The sequence below is a fragment of the Nyctibius grandis genome, chromosome Z (genome assembly GCF_013368605.1).
Source record: "Nyctibius grandis isolate bNycGra1 chromosome Z, bNycGra1.pri, whole genome shotgun sequence".
Classification (NCBI taxonomy): domain Eukaryota; kingdom Metazoa; phylum Chordata; class Aves; order Nyctibiiformes; family Nyctibiidae; genus Nyctibius; species Nyctibius grandis.
In genome coordinates, this window is record NC_090695.1 from 46,949,234 (window position 1) to 46,968,381 (window position 19,148).

The window sequence follows — 19,148 nt, forward strand, 5'->3', positions numbered from 1 at the left end:
GCTGTGAACTATAGATATGAAAACATGCCACTTGTTTGTTTTTGTCTACAACAGCTGGGCATTGGTCTTGCATGAGAATTTGTTGCTGCTGTATGGTAAAAATTAAACAACAGCACTACAGAAAACTACATAGAGAATAAAAAGTAATGAATGTCTTATGGGATAAATAAATCAAATAATCGAAATATACTCTTAGGACCAAGCTGGTCTGTTTTTTGCATCCAGGCAATGCTGACAGTTTAGAAGGTTACCAAAAAAAAAGGTGGTTGTTGTTGTCTTTTATTACCATGTTAGACAGTAGATATCTCAATGTGCCAAAATTTCTGCTCTGGCATAGCATGCAGAACTGTGGAGATGCTGCTACTGCAGAATCTGATGGCCATGGGTTAGACTTGCTGTCTGCTTTTCATAGTGATTTTGTATCCTCTTGCTATGGGATTCTCTCTGAAATTCCATGCCTCCTTTTACGTGAATGACAAATGCTGTACAAATTTGGTATACTATCTGAACAATCACTCAGCCATTTACACCTGTTTTTTCTAACAATATTTTAGAAATAGTTGAGTCTTCACAATTGCAAGAGAAATGATGGGAGAAGAAATTAAGAACTTGCAAAATGTCTTTCTGTGGCACCTCATGACACATCACAAGCTGGGTCTTTTCCATGCCTGCTTTTTTCTTACGCAACTGTAAACATGTTTATAATGTGTGAGAAGTGGGCCCGTGCGAACCACATGAAGTTCAACAAGGCCAAGTCCAACGTCCTGCAACTGGGTCGGGGCAAGCCCAAGCACAAATACAGGCTGGGTGGAGAATGAATTGAGAGCAGCCCTGAGGAGAAGGACTTGAGGGTGACGGTTGACGAGAAGCTCAACATGAGTCAGCAGTGTGCACTTGCAGCCCAGAAGGCCAACCGCATTCTGGGCTGCATCAAAATCAGCGTGGCCAGCAGGTCGAGGGAGGTGATTCTGCCCCTCTACTCCGTTCTCGTGAGACCCCACCTGGAGTACTGCGTTCAGCTCTGGGGCCCTTAGCATAAGAAGGACATGGAGCTGTTGGAGCAAGTCCAGTGGAGGGCCACGAAGATGATGAGAGGGCTGGAGCACCTCTCCTATGAAGACAGGCTGAGAGAGTTGGGGTCCAGCCTGGAGAAGAGAAGGCTCCATGAAGACCTTATAGCTTCCAGTACCTGCAGGGGGCCTACAGGAAAGCAGGAGAGGGACTTTTTACAAGGGCATGTAGTGATAGGACAAGGGGTAATGGTTTTAAACTGAAAGAGGATAGATTTTGATTAGATATGAGGAAGAAATTCTTTCCTGTGAGGGTAGTGAGACACTGGACAAGTTGCCCAGAGAAGTTGTGGGTGCCTCCTCCCTGGAAGTGTTCAAGGCCAGGTTGGATGGGTCTTTGAGCAACCTGGTCTAGTGGAAGGTGTCCCTGCCTGTGGCAGGGGGATTGGAATGAGATGATCTTTAAGGTCCCTTCCAACCCAAACCATTCTATGATTCTATGATTCTATGATTCTATGATTCTATGAATATTACCTTGACTGGTTACTTGGCACCTTGAAGATCCTCACTGTCTTCTCAGAGTCCTGGCACAACAGGTTTCATCAGAGCTGTTCCACATGTTCCACTAGCAAAATTTTGAACAGTATCCTAGAAAGCAGACTCAGCAGATTGTTTAAGTGGGCACGCAGCTCAACAGGATCTTCCAGTGTTGGTAGTTCAGAGAGCAGTGATGATGCAGCCTATCTGCTATGGCTTTTACTGTCCATCAAGCAGTCAGTCTGTGTTGCAGCCTCTCCATAAGGACAGATCTCTCCTCCGTTCTGCTGTTCTCATAAGGCATATGGGAACACGTCTGAAACTTACAGCACTTGTGACATTGTAATTGGGTGAGTTGTTCAAGATGAGACACAGTCATACATACCACATAACTGTAATTTTCATGCTCTTTAGGAAACCCAGCCTTAAAAAGACTAGTGTGATCTTTGGACATGCAGAGATATAGGGAGCTGATTTTACATTTTTATCACAACCTTGTGGAGAATGATACAAGAATGTGGCTTCCAGTTGGGAAAAACAACTGGAAACAACTTCTTTTAAAAGGTTATTGAAAATTTTTCCAGGGAAGAGCCATGAAAATGACTGGCGAACTGGAGAAAATGTTTTCCAGGGAGGAGCTTCCATCCCTTTGCCTTACCAAGAAGAGCAAGAAGAGTGCTGATTATGTATATTTAATACTGGACCTTAAAAGGCTGCTCAAGCTAGCAGAGAAAGTCTCCTAAAACCCAAGGGAGGGAGATGCAAGCCAGACAAGCTAAAAATTAAGAGAAAAAGAAAAAGGCATGCGTTTTTATTAGTAATGAAAATGATTACACATTGGGGCATGTGAATAGCTCAGACTTAAAATCAGGACTGGCACAGCAATCTTGTGGAGGCAGTCTCCTGCCAAGCACAAGTCATTTAGCTCAATACTATGCTCTGTGCTGCACAGAAGATCAGCTTAGGTGGTGTAATGGTCACAATGGTGGTAAAATGTTCAGACCTATTGTTTGTGACCAAGGGGAAAATACTTTCACTCTGTCACAGCATTTCACTTTTTAATTTTGTGCAGAAACATTTTAATAATGTATACTGCTGAGTGTCCTGCTGTCCGTGGCTGGAATCAGTCACATCCAGCTCAGTGAATTCAATGTGGTGAGGTGATCCAGAGTTGCCCATTTTGCTGGGACTCACTCCAGAATGTGGTGTGACACTCTCTGCTCAGCCTCACCATCAAAGGTAGGTTACCTGAGGAGTGCAATCCCATATCTGCAGATAGTGTTTGCAGGATAAGGCTTTGATATGTCATTTCCAGTGCGACGTGCTGTTTGTTAGCAAGTGAAATACCTAGAAGTCCAGCTCTGTTGGTGGGATGTCTCTGAGACCTCGAGATGAGAAGAGAGTCCTTTTTTGAAGTTGTGCTCCCCATTGTCATCCAATTCCCTGCAGTCATCCATGGGAGCCTCCTGCTTCTATGGGCACGGCTGTGTGGTTATTATTTAACATCACAGCCTCTTTTCAGCATTTACCCTTGTTTAGTTTTCTTGGTCTCACTTCATATTTTGTTTCATTTTTTTCTTAAGTGTTTCAACTCAACTTAGCTATTATTTTAGTGTAACTTATTTTTTACAGTAATCAGGCAAGACCTTTTAAACCAGGGATGATGTGCTTTTAAAAGTACAAATGGCAGCTCAAAGGCAATCACTGTTTAGAGTCAAAAGGAGGAAAATACATAGCTGCCCTTTGAACATTTGTGAATCTTGTCTGTGAGACAATGTTATGAGACCACTTCTTTGGTAATTCAGTTATGCCACCTCTTTGGACAAATTCTGCTTTATTTCTTCAATGTAAATCCAGGATAATCTCTTGGACTTCAACAGAAATAATTGGCTTTATCCTGATATTAACTGAAAGCAGATTTTGACCTGAATTTGTCAGTATATCTCCTGCTGAAATATCCTCCCACTGAAGACGGTGTCATTACGGCTGGGGCCCTGCGTACGCTAAATGGATTTTTTCCTTAGCTCATACTTCCGTCACATCGTACGTGTTTGATTTACTTACATTGTTCTTGTATTTAATCTTTGCCCATTTAGTCACATTTACTGCCATTTTTTATTTGCTCAGTAACTCGGTGCAGCTCAGAAAGGTAACAGGGATGGACAGAGCATGACAAGTTGCAAATATATTCTGCGCATATCTCTTCTGTGGCTTGCTGCATTTAGGTTTTAACAGTTGGGTTTATGGGATGGGTTGTTTATTCAAATGCTTGGTTTATATAAGAATATTTAGCAGCAGCTGTAAGTGTACTCCAGAGAAGCAGTTGATATGTTTCTTAATTATTACTCTTATTACTCTATTGTTTGTGAAGTCCTCCAGGAACTTCACAAAAAACCTTCGTACTGCTAGTGCCAACACGGGAGGTGTGCTGGGTTCAAAATGCAGAGGACTCACACAAAATTCAGAAAGTTGACTGTGTTCATCACCAGGTCTGTGGCAGCTGTGGAGAGAACCAAGTGAAAAACTGTCTTTGCTGGAGTTTTGCTGCTGACGGGATCTGCCCTACTCCCTGTCTATGGGCTTTGTGGACATTTTAAGATGATGACACTAGTAAGGTGGAGCTGAACTTCTCTCTCTAGGAGAAGAAGAAAGGCGTCCTCCTGGTGATACTGGTCAAGCAGAGGGAAACAGAAGAATTTTCCAAGAGGCAGGGTTGAATGGCAGGTTTGGAGGGAGTAGAGGGGAATACTCATTTGTTAGCAATCACTTTTTAAAGCACAGGTCACGAGGTGTGCCATGCTCCCGTGCTCAGGCGGTGTGCTGGGGCAGCGGTCCTCCCTCCATGTCTGCCTTGTGACCGGTATTAGCAGGGGCGAGGATGCCGGTTAACTTGCATCCATGAGGAAAAGGTGTGTTTTGATTCAGGCCTGTCTTGTGCTGACTGCACTTTGTGCTTTACTTGAAAAGACAGTGCTGAGGAGGAAATGAAAAAAAAAAAGCAAATTCCTGCTGACTGTAGGGGAGCTTCTCGGATGGCTGGCCAAACAAAGCATACCCATATAAATGCATCACCATGACAAAACTTAATCTTACACTAGACCAGAGTTTTACAGAAGTGAAAAACATTGTACCTTGCAGTCTCATTTCATGTGTGCTCGGCAATTAATGGGACATGTAGCCTCTGCTGGGAGGCCTGGCATTGGAGGAGAGGGCAGAGCTTGCTCTGGTGGGTCTGGTGTGGCATGGGGAGAAGCTGGCTTTCCTCACTCCGCTCCCAGGGCACGGTGGGCCTGCTTGCATGCCAGCCTGGGGTTTTCTGGCAGGTGCCAGCTGTGTCTGTTGGAGTTCCGCTCCTCAGGTCCGCTGCCCACCTGGCAGACTCATGATGGAGGTGCTGGGATCATCTCTCGCTCTCCTTGCCTGCTCCAGCACCAGGCTCCCCCCGCATGCACGCACATGGATACAGAGTGCATTTATATGCATTGCACTCAGGTTACGTCACCATAGGCTCAGGGTGTGGGACCCATGTTTTTTTCTCTTGTAGAGCATGGGCCCTTTCTCCAAATGCTAGTGACAGCTATGGGGACAGGCTGTGCCATTTCTCTCCATTGCTGTTACCGGCGGCACTCCCTTTCCCATTTTTCAGTAATGGGGGCAAGGTGGTTTCTGCATAAGTGGTCACCCAGTTTGGAACAGGTGTGTGGCCAAGCATAGAAGCAGGGGTTGGTCCACATCTGAATATATCCTAAATTATTGGCAGGGTCCAGTCCTGGTCCCTGTAGTTAAGCAGCCGAGGTGAGATTCATGCTTTTGCAGAAGCCAGCCTGGTGCCTGTGCACCACTATTTAATTCACTGTGTTTAGGATTTTAGTTGCAAATAAGCTTTGTCCTGGCAGGGTTAAATTTCAGTGTTTGCAAAAGCAGCTAAATGCACTGAGGTTAAATTCATCAGTAGATGCTGATTAGATTGTAGATTTGTACAATTTCAAGCTGCTAACCCTGTTGAGCTGGCAAGTTAAACTGCCCTTACAGCTGCTTTAATTAGCTTGAACATTGCAAATTGGTAATATATTCTACGAAATTTGGTACAGTCTTTTAAATATTAAATCTTTTAACGGAAGCTTCTGCTGAAAGGAAAATGTAAAATGAGTTGAACAAAAATGCTCAGGGACTTCAATGTCTGAATCAATTGAATCTGGGCAGCAATTCAACTAAGGCTCTGTCCACTATGCTGTCTAAAGGCTTTGTCCATCTTTTCTTTCTGTTACTTCAGAGCAATACTGTAAGCCATGTTTGCGAGAACAAAATTTCTATCTTACTGTAACTGTAGTATAGCACAGAGAGGGAAAGCAGTTGAACAAGTGGTAAGAGAACCAGAGAGTAAGTTGGATTTAGTTGAAAGAGGACGCATTTTGGTTTCTAGGATTGTTAATTTTAAAACTTTTTGGCTTTGGATGAGAGAGTTCAGCTGTTGTTACAGGTACAGAAATAGAAGTGGTGTGAGAAAGATTTGATTTGTTTTCTGATTCTTTGTCTTAATGTTTTTGAAAAAGCAGCATTGTCTTACATATGCTCTGCAGCAGTCATCCTAACACGATGATAAATGGCCTTTTCCCAGGTGATTCTTAATTCCATGTCTTCTTATCCAGCAAATGCGCTACTCTCCAGATATAAATATATTAACTCGATGTTTTTTGAACAAAGCACTAGTGAATGACACATGGGTATTTTGATTCCTTCCATGACATGTGCCCCACTCTACAGTCAGCCCTGTCTCTGTATGGCTGCAAGCATGGACCCTGTCCCATCCTGGCCTTGCGGCTCACTTCTGACCTCTGTTTTGTGTTCTCTTCACAGTTGTGCAGCATATCAAGCGCCACAATATCGTTCTCAAAAGAGAACTGGGAGAAGGAGCCTTTGGGAAAGTCTTTCTGGCGGAATGCTATAACCTCTGTCCCGAGCAGGACAAGATCTTGGTAGCAGTGAAGGTAAAAGAGTCTAGGGTTTCCATTATTAATTCATGGTTGCAACTAATGCTATTTTATTTGTAAATGATCGTGTTTGCCTGTTCTGTAGCCCAGTGTAACTGCTCTGATATATGTGGAAGGGTTCACAAGGCTAATGGAGTGTTAAGAGAATGCAATATTTGATCTTGCTTTGGATTATAAAATGAGAGCTTAATTTCATACGGAAAAGAGGGGAAACAGACTGTGTCATAAAGGGGCAAAATCTTTTATGATCTAACCTAAAATATAATTAGTGAAAAATAATGTCTAGGTAATTAAAAATACATGTGAAATATATGCGTGTCTAAAAATGTCATCTATTGCTAACTAAGTGAATAGGTTACGTGTATAATTGCTGATCAAAGAAGGCCTTTCTTTTTCAGGATTGTACCATTCTTTTAGTCAGCCACTGAAATTATCTGTGGGTAATTGTCATTAGTACAGCTGCCAGGAATGTTATAACAAACTTGTGGATAATATTGTCATGTGCTGTTAAACACTGTCTGTACGGAAATCCAGAGGTCGTGATATGTCAGACCTGGAGGAATGATTCTAGATTATACAACTCCAGTCAACTCTCCCAAAATACCGTCCAGAGGAGGAGGAAACTACATGAAAACAGCCAAACCTTAGAGTTTCAAGTATACAGAATAGTTCTCACATTTTGGGGTGGGGGGACATGACACGAGGTGGGGCAGGGTGTGGCATTTGTGTGGTTCTCCTAAAGGGCACAGACTACACGGTATGTTAGGAATCTGCCACGGAGTAAGAAGATCTCCAGCTTGATCTCAGAGCCCAGACACCAAACCTTCTTCAGTGTACCAAGCCTTTTCATCCCCCAAAATGGAAGGGCTGAGGTTGGTTGTTGACCTCAGCTATGGATGTATGCTAGAAAACAGTATCAGTGAAAGTACACTGTAAGGGTACTTTCAGCAAAGTCTCCCTTGCAACAATCTCTTATCTCCATCTGTGTTCTGACAAAAGCTGAACAGGGTGGTCAGCATTTGAATTATCTCATTAAATGCAGGGGGAATACACATTTAGAGTTTGGGCTGTGCCTGGGGATCAGAAAATAATTTTATCTGGCCAGTCACAATTAGGCAATCGTGTACGTTTTGGATCAAACCACACAGTAAAAGAATTCGAGTAGATCATCTTTTTGAATTTAGAAACAAGAAGTAGAGTTTTGGATCTGACAGGGAGAGAACATGAAAGGAGGATGGACTTGTAGAGTGCTTTCTTGCTCCTTCAAAAATAACAGTTTTTTGGGGTTTGCTAAGGTTACAAGCTTTTTGTTACTTGGGAGTTTTTCAGTCATGTTGGCTGGTGAGAAAAAATTAAGCCCTGAAGGGATATGTCATAGACAGGAGAAAGCAAGAGACAGGAGATGACAAAGCTAGATCTGAATGAATTTTCTGTTGTATTTTGGTGAAGCTAGAGTGGAAATTGCCTTTCCTCTATCACTTCAGGGAACTACTTGATAGCAAAATAAAAGTCTTCCCATTCACTTGCTCCCTGTGACCAGGGAATGTCCCGACCAAACGGAGCCTACAGAATCACAGAATCACAGAATCACAGAATGTTAGGGATTGGAAGGGACCTTGAAAGATCACCTAGTCCAGTCCCCCTGCCGGAGCAGGATTGCCTAGACCATATCACACAGGAACACGTCCAGGCGGGTTTTGAATGTCTCCAGAGAAGGAGACTCCACAACCTCTCTGGGCAGCCTGTTCCAGTGTTCGGTCACCCTCACCATAAAGAAGTTTTTCCTCAAATTTAAGTGGAACCTCCTGTGTTCCAGCTTGCACCCATTGCCCCTTGTCCTGTCAAGGGATGTCACTGAGAAGAGCCTGGCTCCATCCTCATGACACTTGCCCTTTACATATTTATAAACATTAATGAGGTCACCCCTCAGTCTCCTCTTCTCCAAGCTAAAGAGACCCAGCTCCTTCAGCCTCTCCTCATAAGGGAGATGTTCCACTCCCTTAATCATCTTCGTGGCTCTGCACTGGACTCTCTCTAGCAGTTCCCTGTCCTTCTTGAACTGAGGGGCCCAGAACTGGACACAATATTCCAGATGAGGCCTCACCAGGGCAGAGTAGAGGGGGAGGAGAACCTCTCTCGACCTGCTAACCACACCCCTTCTAATACACCCCAGGATGCCATTGGCCTTCTTGGCCACAAGGGCACACTGCTGGCTCATGGTCATCCTGCTGTCCACTAGCACCCCCAGGTCCCTTTCTCCTCCGCTGCTCTCCAACAGGTCTGTCCCCAAGTTGTACTCCTACATGGGGTTGTTCTTGCCCAGATGCAGGACTCTACACTTGCCCTTGTTATATTTCATTAAATTTCTCCCCGACCAACTCTCCAGCCTGTCTCTCTAGCCTAGCACTTCTGCTGTTAAATGCTGCACCGCACTCTCTCTGGTGCTCTTTCTCAGTGTAATTCACAAGGAATAGCATTCAGCCTTTAAAGGGAGAAATGTCTCCATGGGTTTAGATGACAGATCTATCCATTTCCTGTACCAGTTGTCATACTGGGTTTTTTTCTTTTTACCAAATCCACTCTTTCTAGTGTCCTTAATAAGGATCTTGCAGGTAGCTGTGGGAAGAATTACTTCTGGAGACAGGTTATACCCACTTTGTTTCTTGCATTGGCTCTTGAATATATGACTCTGGCTGCCATCAAAGAGCAAATTTTTTGGTGAACTGTGCCATTGGATTGATCCCCATATAACTGAGAGGTTAATTGACTGGTGCTTCTCTTTTTCCTCATGTTACCAACCGTAGCTCCCAGGTGTCTTTCAGTCACAGTCGAGGTCAAGGGATAGGACCTCACCGGTACGCAGAGAGCTAGTGTCCTGGTTTGGCCCTAGCCAGAGGACTGTATCTGGGCGCTGCCACTGGGCACAGGGTTGGCAGTGAAAATGTGTGATTTTTCTTTTCAGTCTTAGAGAAGCAGACCTGGATGCCAGCAGTGGAGGGCAGCTCCTGCTGGCACACAGTAAGGGCGTTAGAGATCTTCACCCCCTGAGCAAAACCACAACATACTTGTCTCCTTGAAACAGATTCAGTGAGCCCAGTGGGAATATGTACTTGGTGAGGAGTAAGGCGGTGCCAGGGGGATTTCGGCAGCGAGGAGGCACACTCTCACCTGTGCGGGGTGGATCAGGATGGCTGGTGGTGCCCAATGGCTGCCGGTGCCTGCCGGTTGCTGGGCAACTGCGTGGTTCGCAGCAAGCCCTGAGCATCACTGATTCAACACACATCCTCCTCCTTTTCGTCTGGCTGGAATCTGAAACGCTGACATTGCTGCAGCAAATTATTTAGGAGCTAAGAGGCCCAGAAAAATCTGGGAAGATATAAAATCTGGCTTAGCATAAACAACCCGAAGTGCTTGAGCTTTTGCTCCTTGGAAGAGGAGAAAGACAATCAGTTTAAATTTGTTTCAATCTTCAGGCTTTTTGGGAGGAGCACTGAGTGTTCAGAAATGCTTTCTGTGGGTCAGATCCTGTGAGCAGAGAGCTTAACCGCAGTTTAAACTGGTTCCATGTGCATTGTACTACCCTTCCCCCGCCCGGATGAATTTGTACATCAGTACACCATTTGCTGCAGGCACTTCTAGAGAACAGAGGGTGGAGGAAGGAAAAGTTATTGTTTCTTTGCAGGCCATTTTGCCATGCCACAGTGGTTGTTCAGGCCTGGATTGGTACTTTCTCCTCATAGGGCTGGAATTCCTGGCATAGTCTTGCACTAGTTTAACTTGTCAGGGCACAGGTTAGCAGCTGCCTCTGGCTCCCCTGGGAGGTTGGAGGAGGATTCGCCCTGTGCGGCTCCAGGGTTGTGCTCGGCTGGCAGACTGCTATGTGTGTGAGGTGAAGAACATTGCCATGCCACCTGCAGAGGAAAAACAAAGGTTTCCAACTCTTCAGGTCTTCTGTTCAGAGAAAGGTCAAAACCAGCCCTTCATTTCTTGAGGAAATACACCACTCAGCTCTTATATGGTGATGGGGAGCAGTAATAAGGATTTCACAGGGGAAGGCTGAAACAGTATAAAGGACAGTTGTGAGAATTTCATTACCAAATCACACTGATGTTGGTGAGAGCCACATACCCCTGCTCTTGCTCTGACTCACCCATGAACACAGCTCTGTGGTGTCAGGGTGGACTAAGGAGCTGGTAGTTTGTGCTCACTACAGGGCACAGGTCTGCAGAGACCAGATGGTACATGGATACCTGGGCAAGGACTCTGTGGAGGAGCATAAGCATGGGCTGGTGGTCTGACTGTCACAAGGATGAACTTGGCAGATGTGGAGCTCCTGTAACAGCCAGGGAGTCCCTCTGTTGCCCAAGGGAGCATGTCCCTCCTCCTTAGCTGCTGGCCTGAGTGGTTGGAAGGTACATGTAGTTGTATCTCAGTTTCTACTTGGGAAAAACTGTAGACTGGTGAGAGTGCTTTGTATGCAGAGCTTTGGAGTACTTGTCAGTAATGATGAGTATGTCTTCTTCTCTCCTTGTGCTCTTACGGTTTTATTTTGGTTTTATTTTTTCTCTTGCACTGAGAACAAGCTAAATGCATTAGTCAATGTCATTTCTATGTAAATTCTATGTACTTATTCATTTTTTCACTTTCCAGTCTCCTCCTTGCCTGACTGTGTGAGCTGTCTCTCATGGATTATTATGTCTATTCTGTGTGCTGCGTGAAATAATGAAAAGGGGGTTTTGAAATGATGGATGACAGAAATTCAAGTTGCCCCTTGCTAGTAGAAACCTTGCCTGAGTTTTACCTGGGCTTTAGACCTTTCTGCATTTTGCAGTTTGACAGAAAATGTGTAAATGCCATGGCAACTGCTCTGTCATATGGTAATTTTGCTGTTTCTGTGAGATAAAAAGCGTCTTCTGAAAAATACAAGATGCCATCCTCATAGGGCAGAGCTGTCAGCATTTTTACGATGTTTCCAGGGAAAGAGCCTGCTGGAAGGAGTATCAGCCTATGCTTCTCCCTGTGTTTTTTTTTTCCAGGTTGCTCTTATTTAAAAATGTGTTTTATATGAATTGTTTTTCTAATTCTGTTGTTGAGAATTACAGTCCAATTGTTTATATGAAACCACCAGAGGAAACTCAAGTGATAACAGAATTGCTTCCAGTGATTTCATTATATACTGTAGATTGGACTGTGGGTTGTTGTCTGTGTCATGTTAAAGTATCATCCTAGAGCCAGGAAGCATTGGAAGACATTTCAATTTCAGTCCTCACTCGGTTCAGATGTGACTCTGTGGGGACCGTAGTGGGGAGCCAATTTGATACCCACCTTAGATGATATAGCTGTGTATACTAATATATCATAGCTTGTGAAGGTTTGATGATGCAATATTCTTGTTGCATCATTATTGGTAAAACTTGTGGGAGAAGGGTTCTGGGCCTGAAGACACAGATTCGTAAGTGGGTCCTTCAGGGAAAGGGCATCTGTGGCATGAGTGATTTCTATTGCCTCTAAGATCCAGAGAGCCTGAAATCCACAAGGAAAAGCCCCTGAATTTGGTAGATGGCTGTCCAGTCTGCCTTGCTCCTTGTCCCCCCATCTGGACCTTATTATGGTAGCTGTTCATTTTTCAAGACCTGTGGTTGCAGTTTCACAAGTAAAGCAAGTGTTTTCTCTGACAGCCATCTTTTAGTCCCTTCTTCACACATGCATACGTATAATACTAGAAAAGTGGACAGAATTCTCTGTTAAAGAAAAACCTTGAACAAACCATGACTACTGCAGCTAAAAACTGTGTTTGTTGGCAGAATGATTGCACAGTATCAGCTTGTTCTATATCTGTTCTGAGGAGTGTGGTTGGTCTCATGCTCTGTATATAAATTCAGGATAGAAAATAAAGTGACTAGATGGCCAGGAAAAAGCATCTTTAGTTAAAATAATGCCACTGCTTTTGTCTCTCATCTTCCTTTGTCTTAAGTCTAGGTGTAGTTAAAATCCAGAGGTACAGAGCCCAGACATCAGTTTCTGTGAATAGTAATTTGTGAACATAGGTAACCTGCTGTCTTTCTCTTACTGTTTTAAAAGTATTGTTTGGATTAGTATAGTGCAACCACTGTACCTTTTGAAGGCAAAGCCTAGTAGTGGTTTATTGTCAATTATAATTGTTCCTCATTTAATTGGTGTCAGAATTTGCTTTTTTTTTTGGTGCATGAAAGTGTTTCCTTGCTCAGGAAGCGTAGCTCTTAAGAAGAGATACAAAACTGCCTATGTGTGGCAGATAAATTAGCATTATTTCATTATATGACATTTTATCCTCATATTTGATCCAATGTTGATATATTTCCTTCAAAATGAAAATATGCAAGAGTTTAGAGCTGTATAAATGAAAGCGGCTGAGAAAAATTGACACTCCAGAATTCTGATCTGCATCTACTTCCTCTCTGTCTATCAATCTAGGATTGATTCTCCAGTTACTTATACATATGCTTAATCTTAGGCATGTGAGTAGATTTACTGAATTTCAAAGGGGTTTCTGGCTGAAGTCTCAGGTTGTAAGTTCTAGTTCAGGGATGTACCCTTGCATAAATCTACTTAATGTATAGCACAACATAGGGGCCAACATGAGCAACAGCGACATTAGTAATACATAAAGAATGCATCTACGTTTCCATTAAATATTTTAAGCAAGCAGAGTTTTATTTTAAAGAACTTAGGAGAAAGGTAAATACCAACAGGATTTGCCTGAGATAAATGCTAAAGGATATGAACCAGCTGTGTACTAGTATATTTTCTGGGTCAGATCAGTTTATTTGTTCTGTGTTTGGAAAACACTTGATGCAGTGAGATCATGAGTATTCCTACACGCTCTTACAGGAAAAATCATTGTTTGGGATGGCATGTGGCAGGAGAATGAAAATTGTACTGCCATTATTTAATTGCACCTAAACATCACATCTGCATTTCTAAAAGAGTTATTAAGAAAGCACTTCCTCCATCCTTTATGCAATAGAGTGTCCTTATTTTACCCTTACAATACCATCCCACATATTCTCTACCTTCTGTGAACATCTACCCTTCCTTACATTTTCATTTGCTCCGCCAGACACTGAAGGATGCCAGCGACAATGCCCGCAAGGACTTCCACCGCGAGGCAGAGCTGCTGACTAACCTGCAACACGAGCACATCGTCAAGTTCTACGGCGTCTGTGTTGAGGGTGATCCACTCATCATGGTCTTTGAGTATATGAAGCACGGAGATCTTAACAAATTCCTCAGGTAAATCCATGAACACATACTGTGCTGGAGAGCCAGAAATGGGCAGAGAAGGTAGGTGTTACTGGTACTTAATGTCAAATTAACTACTACCACTGCAAAATGCCGAACGTAGGAGTGCAAATCTGTGCAGCTCTCGTCTTCTGTACTGGGATGTGGGGCTCATTGTTTCTTTGCCTATTTGGAAGTACCATTAAGTCAAGCCTTATGCTTTGTACCAAAGGAATGGGAACCAAATAAATATTGTTTTCAATACATTTCAGTGTATTCTGAAATATTTGGTTATAAATCTTACAGTTGGAATCATTTTCTTGCAGGCTTTCCTGGTAGCACTTGGGAAGATCCCACTCAACACCTATAGCTATCTGTAGGCGTCTTAAGAGCTTTTGAAATCTAACCCCTTTTCTCTTCCCTCCTCTCAGTGTTTTGGAAAGACTGCCATTAATCTGAAGCAAGAAAACTGTGAGCCATGGGAACTTCAGTGCAATGGAAAATGCTACGTCTTGGGGTCTGGATTAGGGCTTTATTTCATAAAGCTGTTCAGGAATGCACATCAGAAATTGAAATTTGGCAGTAAAGCAGTCATAAATAAATGGATGATACCTGAGGTTCACAGTAATAGGTAACTCATGAACCAGGAAGTTAGAAACAATGGCCTTGTGTATGTGCCATTTCCACTAGTCTGCACTCATTGATGTAAAAATAAGCAGTTAAGAGACAGCTTTTGCTCCTATGTAAAAAGAACATTTGCATGAGGAACTGTTCTTTCAAAGTCTTCTATGTGATCTTCATCAAAGGATATCACAAAGGCATTTCAATGTACTGAGATCTCTCCTGCCGAAGATAACTAGGGGCACCACCATTTTGGAAAGATATCCGTGACAAAGCTGTAAAACAATCAGAACTGATGTCCCTTTAAATGGGTTCAGATTTTCTGTCTTGACTGAAATGGGTGGTGACTGCTAATGTCACCATTTATGTATTTTTGATAGCCTATGTGAAATGACTTGCTATCTTTCTAATCTCTACTGAACAAATAGCCACACTATAAAAGCGAATGACATCAACTAGCATGCTCCCTTATTGGCAGGCCTGCCAAGTTTCTCAGGGAGACCAGGGCCTGAACTGGGGATTCAGAGCAAACATGACAACTTTCCCAGACTGATTGTCTCTTTGGCAGAGGATTTAAGTATATTGTCAGAACCATGTTGGGGCATTTACATTTGTCTGCTTAGACTTCTTACGGGGATCAGGAGGCAACTGCAGTTTCCTAAGATGCCATCTGAGTACTTTTTCGGAGCATTGAATTTCTGTTAGAACAAGACAGATTTGCAGCTGATAAGAAATAATATCTTATTTCATAAGAAATACTTATTCTTTGATTCTTTTTTATTGGCCTTTTCCTACCTCCTAACTCTGATTTTGAATTATTGTACAGAAAGGTAGATTAGCAGACAGCGTATTTCCCACTTAAGGTCTTCTCTTTTTTTAATTATTAATCAACCCTTCTCTTTAGAACATAAAATTATTATGCTGGGAGAAGCTGTTAAACCTAAGCTCCAATTTGTCATTCCTCTCACATTTGCTGCAGCTTCTGCTGGAGATCAGAGGTTAGTTGTAAGAGGGCTGTAAGAGCCTGTATTTCTTACCCTGCAGCGCCACCAAAGGCTGTCGGGGAAAAATGAATCTGAAATTTAACTCACATGAGCCTTGCTGTCTGCATGCAGCCAAAGGCTTGAGCTTTGAGACTAAAGCCTCAAAAGTCATGCCTGCCCTGTGCTTGTTCTGGCTAGTGGAGGCTGGTGTGGATCCAAAGAAATCTCTGTCAATGTTCCTGGCTGTTGCAGACAGTATGGAGCACCTCATTTACAGCCAGCACCAAGAGGACAAGCAAGTTGGATGGAATGTTAAGAATAATCCAAAAGTTTCATTGGATACAGACGATGTCCTCAAGGAAGCTAGCGAAAGATGAGGAGTTCTCTAATGTAGCAACTCAGAGCTTCATGTCTGAGAGCAGTCATTAAAAAAATCCATTCAATGAAAAGGTACAGTGCTTTTCAATAGGAATTTGCCTGTGAGTCGTGGTTGGAGATTTCATATCCTTCCGTTTATTCCCCCCGCAACCCAGACCAGTTGAATGGCTGCCTGTATGTATCCTGTGGCAGAGAGCTTCTTTGCCTGGTACCAGATGTAGTCCTAGCAATGCTACACACCCTCCTTTGTTTCTTTCTCACATCTGTCACTTTGCTCATGAAGTTCTTCCCTTGGGGCTATTTTAATATCATATTCTAATAGGTAGTGTCAGATTTGATCTCACAGGTTTTGATTAATTTGCAACTCTTTTCCAAACTCCCGTGCCCTTCCCTTAGGGATGAATTAAGACCTCACCTCTGTTGAGTAGAAAGGTGATTCTCTGAAACTCCTCTTTATAGGAAGGAAGGAATTTTGAGAGAAAATAAAAATTAGTTCTAGAATATTTTTCAAAAAAAAAGTTGAGGAGGGAAAAGGAGAGGTGGTCCCTTAGAAAGAATAGTCTGCAGGAATGGAATAAAAAAGGCTTCTGAAAACCCAGAATAATTGAATGGATGGAAAGGTATATTCAGAATATTATAAGGCGTATCAAATGAGGAGTGATTGCCAGATGACCTCATTAATTGGATAAGGATTAGCTAGTAATGCTTACTATAAAATGTTGTGTGTAGGAATGTTTATATCTGTATCTTCATGATACTAGGATGTTACACATGTACACCAGAGCTAACATAGTTAAGATGGGTGAAGCACATGTGTTCCAGTAATTTGGTGGGCTTTCCAAATGCAAAACAGCTCTCCTTCTGCTGCAGTGTATACAAGTTTCTCATTCATCAGTTGATTATTTTGTCTTAGGGACTTGATAGGTCTTGAAAAGCTTGTATTTCTGAAGTTGTTTAGTTGTTCCAAACAGTGTATATTTTCTGTCCTCTTCCTATTGTCAAGAATTTCCATCTCAGGCAGGACTCAGCCTTGGAGATGAAATAAGCAAAAATGGTTTCCTGCTTACATTTGGATAGGAAATTAGAAGTGTAAATCTAAAATTGGTGCCCTTGTTTCTCAGATGGCACCTCAGAAGGAAGTTAGCTCTTTCTTCTTTAAGAAAAGATGGAAGGGTCAATGGCCTGTGTCCCTGTAGAAATCAAGGAATGCCAGTCATAGGAAAAGTGATGCTATGCATGCCACTTCATTGCCTTTCACTCTTACAGAGTGATAAGGTTTTCCTCAGTTACCAAACAGCTACATTTGCCAGCCTTTCTCCAGACAAGATTACTAGAACGAAACAGGAGAAAAGTGGTGGTTTTGGACAGAGGGGTATTATTATGAATGCATGTGCCTTATTTCCATGAGTAATATATCACCTGTTGTGTAATGTTCTTCTCACCACCTGTCTTTTGCACAATGAAGGAAAACAGTAAATTAAAAAAGCCAAAATACAAATTTTCCCCTATTTCACCAATGAATTCATAGCCCTTTTTGTTATTATATTTGAGCGAGTCAGTTGTGCGGTTTTAGGCTCACTAATGCCTTTCATCTCTGCAGCTTGCAAGCGGGCTGTTACTTAATCAGCTTGTGTTTTGGTGCAGGGCACATGGACCAGATGCAGTACTGATGGCAGAAGGCAACCGTCCTGCTGAGCTGACCCAATCCCAGATGCTTCACATTGCCCAGCAGATTGCAGCTGGTATGGTTTACCTGGCATCACAGCACTTTGTGCATCGGGATCTTGCTACCCGCAATTGCCTGGTTGGTGAGAACCTACTAGTGAAGATTGGGGATTTTGGGATGTCTAGAGATGTGTACAGCACGGACTACTATAGGGTAAGTGAACTGCTGTAACTGCTAATAACATAAATCTTGTTCAGTTATCTTACCACATCGTTGTGACTGATTCTGCTTTTACACTTGACCATCTGTCTGTCAGGTAATTTAGAGGCAGGCATATGGAGAACCTGGTTTTGAGTTACAAAGTTTTGATAAATTTGGAGAGAGTTAATCAGAGTAAGATTGGCATGTCCTATTGTTTATGTATGTTGGCTTTATATTCTAATAATAAACCACAGAAAGGTCTTTTTCTCTGGCAGAAATTTTGCATGTTTCCTTGGCATTAGTGAAGAAGAAGCAGCAGCAGATAAAAAGGAAGAGTGGGTAATCAAATTTGGCCCAACACTTTGAAGTTATTGAAGTATATTCTTATATATTGCTAAGACAAATGGAAATTTAACTTTCAGGAATTGTAAAATCTTTCAGTTTACTAGAGGAGGTGTAAGTGCTGGACAGCAGCACTGGACCAGTTATTTTACTCAGGAAGAGACGAGGTGAGAAATTGTTATATACTCAGCACCTGAAAGGCTGTCAGTAAGTTTTCCCTGCCTTAAGCCAGGTCTTTAGTCCTACTGCTTATGGTTGAAGAGTTGTTTTGTGGTGAGTAAGAGTAGCTCATTGCACTTGTTCATTCTGACCCAGGCCATTTTCCCCGAGCTCGGTTGCCATAAAATCATCTCTGAAGTTTGCAAAGGGCTTCTAGGATCTCTAGGATAAACAGGACTGTGTACATTAATTACTGTTGTTGATGTCTTTGCACTATGTGACAAGTCATGTAGTTGACAGCATTTGCTGTTGGCTACCACATTTGTAATTTCATGATTCGAACTGAAGCTGTCCAGTGTCTGTGGCTTGCAGAAGGCAATCTGTGGCCAAGCTGTTAGTTTATAAACCCTAGAGTTTATCCTGTAATATAAGCCATTCAGCATCTTTAAGCACATTTTCTGTATCTGCCTCTCACATGACTTGTTGCCAGTGAATTCCTTATAGATAAAATGAAGGTCCCTTCCTTACCACCCAATTTGGGCTGCTGTGTCCATAAAGGAGAGTGTCACCTCAGCACCAGTGTTTGTGGTATGCTCAGAAAGCGATTGTCTCTATGTCTGGCTGAGGATGGACAGGGCAGAGGAAGCTACACACAAGAATTATTGTTGAGTGTTGTTTCACTTAACAGCTGAGAAGTAACAGTCTTGTCTGTTCTTTGTATTTTCTTTCAAAAGGCAAACCTAGTATTTAGTAAGCATATGAGCCAGATTCCTCTTATATTTTGTTGTTTCGGAAACTTGGCACTTGAAGTTATTTGGTCAATGTAAAACAAGTATAACTGCACTCCAGAACTTGGAAGAATATACAGAACGGTAATCACTGCCTCTGTTTGTATTTGCAAGGACACCAGTGAGCACCAAAGGCCAGGGTTTCTTGATTTTGCATCTGAAGTATGAGCAATACTTGTTGGGATTGGAGGCATGTCTCTGTTCTGTGCTTC

The 19,148-nt window shown here is 42.7% G+C and overlaps 1 protein-coding gene across 2 annotated transcripts in view; it reads left to right on the forward strand.

Moving 5' to 3' along the window:
* Positions 1-19,148, forward strand: part of NTRK2 (neurotrophic receptor tyrosine kinase 2) — a 212,837-nt gene that overhangs the window by 156,809 nt on the left and 36,880 nt on the right. For both annotated transcript variants that reach the window (XM_068422140.1, XM_068422141.1), the window contains 3 exons: positions 6,405-6,535; positions 13,638-13,810; positions 17,425-17,659. In XM_068422140.1, the coding sequence (XP_068278241.1) occupies positions 6,405-6,535; positions 13,638-13,810; positions 17,425-17,659 (539 nt within the window). The remainder of the gene's footprint in view (positions 1-6,404; positions 6,536-13,637; positions 13,811-17,424; positions 17,660-19,148) is intronic.